The 5,663-nt window shown below is 52.0% G+C and overlaps 1 protein-coding gene across 1 annotated transcript; it reads left to right on the top strand.

The window, feature by feature from the left end:
- Window positions 1–473: 473 nt before the first annotated feature.
- On the top strand, window positions 474–4,425 carry ARL4C (ARF like GTPase 4C). Its single transcript, XM_019739818.2, has one exon. It carries the CDS (start codon window positions 962–964, stop codon window positions 1,538–1,540), a length of 579 nt encoding a protein of 192 aa, XP_019595377.1. The 5' UTR covers window positions 474–961; the 3' UTR covers window positions 1,541–4,425.
- The last annotated feature ends 1,238 nt before the right edge of the window (window positions 4,426–5,663 follow it).

The raw sequence follows: 5,663 nt of genomic DNA, 5'->3' as shown, positions 1-5,663 counted from the left end.
CCCCAGCAGGGCACTCTCACACCACCCCGGCGCTCCCTGGCCCCTGGGCGAATGCTGCCCTAGCCCCCCTCGCTCCGGACTCGGGGCCGCGCCACCGCCTGCAGAGCCGGGACTCCGACCCCGCTCCCCGAAGCAGGCTGGGTCGCCCGGGGCCACGGCCCCGCTGGGCAGTCCGCAGGCCGGGACTGGGGGAGGGGGCGGGGAGTTCCGGGAGCCAAGAGATATTTTTATAAGATGCGTCACCCCTCCGCGGAGGAAGAGCCGGCTCCCAGCGCATTGTCTGGACGCGGCGCGAGAGGGGTACACGGAGGGCGATTCCCAACGCTCCGAAGGGCGCGAAAACGGCCCGCAGGGCGGGGAAGTCCACACCCGACCCCGGGCAGCGGGGGCGTGGCCGGCGGGGCGGGGCGGGGCGGGGGCGGGGCCCGCGAGGGGCGGAGTCAGGCGCCCTCCAGCCGCTGCAGGCTGGCGGCAGCGGCGGCGGCGGCGCGGGGACTGCGGGGACAGCCAGGCGGCAGCGACGCCCGGGGAAGCCCGCGCCCCGCCTGCGCCTCCAAGGCGCGCCCAAGGAGCGGGACCGGCTCCGCGGCGCCGCCCAAGGCATAGGCGAGCGCTGGGCGCCGGGAGCCCCAAGCCGCCGGCCGCGGACAGCCCCGGCAGCGGCGGGAGCGCGGGGGTGCGGCCGGAGGAAGCCGCAGCTAGAGCCGGGGCCGGGGGAGGGCGCCGGGTGCGAGCATCCTGCGCCACGGCAGCGGAGGCGGCTTTGCAGGAGACAAAAGCCGGCCGGAGAGACGCAATGCCCGGCGGGCGCGGGGCCCGCGGTGTCTGAGCGCTCCGAGCCGTACACCCCGGGGCCGCCCAGGCCGGGCCAGGCGCAGCGGAGGGCGGCAGGCGGGGCCCAGGTGCGCCCGGCCTGTAACTGCTCGGGGGGCGGCGCCCTCCCGCCGCTGCCGCAGTGGCCATGGGCAACATCTCCTCCAACATCTCGGCCTTCCAGTCCCTGCACATCGTCATGCTGGGCTTGGATTCGGCCGGCAAGACCACGGTGCTCTACCGGCTCAAGTTCAACGAGTTCGTGAACACGGTGCCCACCATCGGCTTCAACACGGAGAAGATCAAGCTGAGCAACGGCACGGCCAAGGGCATCAGCTGCCACTTCTGGGACGTGGGCGGCCAGGAGAAGCTGCGGCCGCTGTGGAAGTCCTATAGCCGCTGCACGGACGGCATCATCTACGTGGTGGACTCCGTGGACGTGGACCGGCTGGAGGAAGCCAAGACGGAGCTGCACAAGGTAACCAAGTTCGCCGAGAACCAGGGCACGCCGCTGCTGGTCATCGCCAACAAGCAGGACCTGCCCAAGTCGCTGCCGGTGGCCGAGATCGAGAAGCAGCTGGCGCTGCACGAGCTCATCCCGGCCACCACCTACCACGTCCAGCCGGCGTGCGCCATCATCGGCGAGGGCCTCACCGAGGGCATGGACAAGCTCTATGAGATGATCCTGAAACGCAGGAAGTCCCTCAAGCAGAAGAAGAAGCGGTAATGCGCCCGGCAGCGTTCAGGAGCGAGGGGGAGCGAGCGAGCAAGTCAGGAATGAATGAATGGATGGATGAGTGGGTGCATGTGCGAGAACCCGCGCCGGCGAACAAAGACAGCGAACCAAAGCAATGCTTCGAATTTTTAAAACGGAATCTCTGCACGCAAATGCAGCGCTAGTAACTTAACCTGGGCGTGTTAGGCTGACTTGCCAGCCTGCCATCGACCTGCCCCCACCCCCAGCTCAGGGGACCTTTTGTCTGAAGGCCGGAGCTCCCTAATAGGGTGGGAGGCCGCCCTGGAGAGTGGACGTGCAGGGGCTGCCTTCCGCCCTCCTGGCCCAGGTGGAAGGCTCAGATGTCAGAGACAAAAGCGATTTCTTCCTGCTCCAGCAGGGCCAGAAGTTCAGGCTGCCCCGCCCTCACCTGTGTGTTACCTGAGGTATGCAGCTCCCAGAATCCTGGGAGTCTCCATCTGGGGGCATGTTGGCAGTGGGAGGTGCTGGGGCAGTAAGAGCTGGGTGATTTTATGTCACGGGGCAGGCCCCTGTTGAAATTTCATTTGTCCTGCTCTGGGCCCAAACGAGGTGGTGGTTTGGGCCATCAGAGAACTGCCTGGAACAATACACAGCTCCAGGGCATGGGGCCCTGCACTGGCCTTGGCTGGGGAATGGCCCGCGAAGATGCCCCTTTCTTGGTGCTTTGTGGTGGTTACGGAAGACCAGTTTTGTTGAGAACTGCTTTTCAGCCTGGAATCAGACATCTTCCAGATGGTTTGGACCTGTCCATGTGTAGGTCATTATCACACAAAGAGACCAATAAAAATTAAAAAAACAAAAAACAAAAAACTGTTGCAGGTGGTGGCAAATGATGCATTTACTGTTTGCAGGATAGTTAAAGGTGTTTAAGGGTAAGGCTCTGGATGTGTGAGTGTGTGTGTGTGTGTGTGTGTGTGTGTACACAGGGACCTCCCTCTGTACTGTGTAATCGGCATAAATACCTAGACCCATATGTGTAGAATCTTAAATTCTCTTAGCCTACTGATTGGTTTGTGTGAGCACACCAGCTGCAGATGTGTGCTGAATGGCAAGATGGTTTTTGCAAAAGATGTCTCAATAATAACCACTTGATGATGGGTTTTGGTTTTCAGACATGTTTAAAAAAAAAAAAAATACAAATGAATACTCACCTTCCATAGGAAAAAAGACTTTGCTCTGCCCTTTTATATCCTTTTACGCTGCAAGTGGCGACCTGTTCAAATTTCTGATTGGGTTCATTGTGGCCTATCTGGTTTAAGTATTTCATTAAAAATGTCTCATTAACGTATTTGATGTCATGCACCAAAAAATAAAACCCCACCTTATTGCAAAAGCTGACCTTGTTGCATGGATTTGAAAGCGAAGCGAAGGAAAAGCACCAGGATGAGGTCCTTCGTAATTCATTCCTGGGGAACTGGCCTGCGTAGCAAATGCAAACCACAGTGAGTGCCTGAGATACAAGCAAGCATGTGATGTCATGCTCACCTGTACTCAGGCACTTCACAGTGTTACTTGAAAGAGGCTTTGAGAAATAAAGTAAAAGAAGAATAAATACATATTTTTAATAATGTAATTTAAAAAAATCCTTTATAATCAGGACTGAGTCTTGGTTTGCAGAAGCTGTCATTTACCCTGAAACACAGTATCGAAAAGGAAACTTAAACTTACTGTTTGATTTTGATTTCCTCTTTGAATCCATGTTTACAGGTAGAGTTATGTTTTTTCCCCCACTGTGATCAATTAATTTACAAAGGAGGCCTATAAAAATTGGGCATAATCATGTTTGAGCATGTGAGTTAGTCAGATTACAAATCCATGCCTACTGTCCATTGCACTCAGAAAATTAATTTAAGAACCAGAGGTAGAATTCCTGGCTTCCTGCTTGAAACCCAATTCTTGTATGAGATATTTTGAAACAAGGAACCTAGCAGCTCATTTTCCTTTTCTCTTTTGTCAGTGTATTTGGTACCCTCCACTGCTGGTCTTTTTGTAGAAACTCAGTAGAGAAAATATAGCTAAGCAATGTTGAAAAGCCTGCAAGATTTCAGTTTACATATTGACAGCATATTCACTGATTTTTAAATGGGCTGGTCCCATCAGCTGAAGATTCTGTATAGAATTATTGAAAAAAAAAAAATCCATCTTCTTTATTTTCTTCACATGCGACAATTTCTTAAGCACTTTGACATTTTGGTAGTTCCACACTATTGAGAGAATAATATATTTATTTTGTGACATTGCAGATGCCAAACACTGTAACCTTTTTGTGCTAAAAAAATCTTAAGTTCAAGATCACTGTTCAAATCCTGCCATGCTTTACAAATGATGCGAAATGATTTTGTTTTTTTTCATTATCAATACTTAAAGGGTGCAATCAGCTGTTAGTAATTGTGCAGTAAAGTAAAACCCTGTGGTGTCTCAACTAATAGTTAAGAGTGTCAGTTGATTTCTGTAATGTTTGACCTAGTAAAAGCCCATTTTGTCTCTGCCCAAACAGAGGAAGCACAGGTCATGTCACCTTGGAGCGGGCAGCCAGGGAGTCCCCTCCAGGGGAGCAGTCAGTGATTTATGACGCCTCCTGCCCCTGGGAGAATGAATGGGTGTCACATAGAGGAAGTGGCCTCCCCACGTGAGCTTTGGAAATGTTTTCTCACAGACACAGGGAGGCCCGCTTTGTTTTAGAACAATTCTCTTCGCACATTCTCTGTCATGGTGTTGGGACTATGTCTCCTGGTTTCAGTTTTCGTTTCTACTGCTGTAATTCTCTGTCCTGATCATCCTCCTTCTGTTCCCGCTCCCTTTTATATGCATATATGATGCTGTGAACAGAAATAAATTATTTATACAATCAAACATTTGGGGAAATCGTCTGTGGATGCTTTGTGCTCCTGTGTATTCGCTAGGCCTCCTCTGCTGAGTGGAGGGATGGGTCGCAAGGTAATCTGGGGCTGGGTCAATTGTCCCTGCTTGTTTGGTTTCAGTGTCTGCTGCACCCTGACTGGTGGGGTTAGAGATCCTGTCCCCCTCTGGTTCCTGTCCATGCTCCTCACGGATCCTTTAGGAAAACGGCCTCAGTGCCCATCCCAGCCCCAGCCTCTCGATTATTAAAAATTACTTCAAAAATACTGTCTGATTGGGTGAAGCTAGAAATACCTACGTGCTCATACAACACCGCTCGTAATCACAAAACTCCTCAGGGACTTGGCTGCCTCTCTGCTGACATCTCGGTTGAGTTCCACTCTTGAACCCATCAGAAGGATTCCACGACTTGAATCCTCTTAAATAGGTGTGGTAAGACCATTCTGCTCTGCGCATGCCCCTGGGAAAAGGTACGCTTTCTAACAAAAAAGTGATTGACTGACATGCAACAGAACCTCCCACAGGTTCAATGCGTGGCTCACGGAGGCAGATATCGAGCAGCTAAACTAAGTAATGGCTGGGTCTTAACTCTGGAGCCAAAAAGATCTAGTTTCAAATTCTGACTCATGCTCAGGGCCTCATGATTTTGCTGACGCCTTGATCCACAGTTTCCCCACATGTAAAATGGGATCGCCATGGTTGTTGGGAGAATAAAATTGAACAGGAAGTGCCTGTCGCATACCTGGTGCAGAGCAAGTCCTCAATAGCTGTTAGCTTGACTCCAGACTCAGGGCAAAGTAGAGTCAGCTGTGACAGGTCACGCCTGATCGTCCAGAGCTGTGAGAGGCTGAATGAGGAGCTCCGCTGAGGTCTGCAGAGTCACAGCCGTTGCTCCTTGTACAGCCCACCTCACTAGGCTGTGAGCCTCTGCATGGTAAGGAGTAGACCTCTGATAGCTGACGCGCTCATGTAGTACCTGCTCAATAAATATTGGTTGACTGACTTAATAATTCATGTTGGTTATTTGGGTTGTAAACTTTCCCACGGACATGATACAAAATCAATGATCGTTTCGGATTAAGTCTTTTCATTAAGATAAAAAGCCATAAAATAATATCATTTTTCAAGATCACTAGTGGGAGATGAGCCATAGAAATGACTTTGGAGAAGGACGTGGAAACTTACACATTAGTGAAACATTTATGAGCTTAGTGATTTCTCTTTGAAAATGAGC

This window comes from Rhinolophus sinicus, linkage group LG01 (genome assembly GCF_036562045.2).
Source record: "Rhinolophus sinicus isolate RSC01 linkage group LG01, ASM3656204v1, whole genome shotgun sequence".
NCBI classification, from domain to species: Eukaryota; Metazoa; Chordata; class Mammalia; order Chiroptera; family Rhinolophidae; genus Rhinolophus; species Rhinolophus sinicus.
Note: the sequence above shows the minus strand (reverse complement) of the source record. Positions and strands in the feature narration are given on the sequence as shown.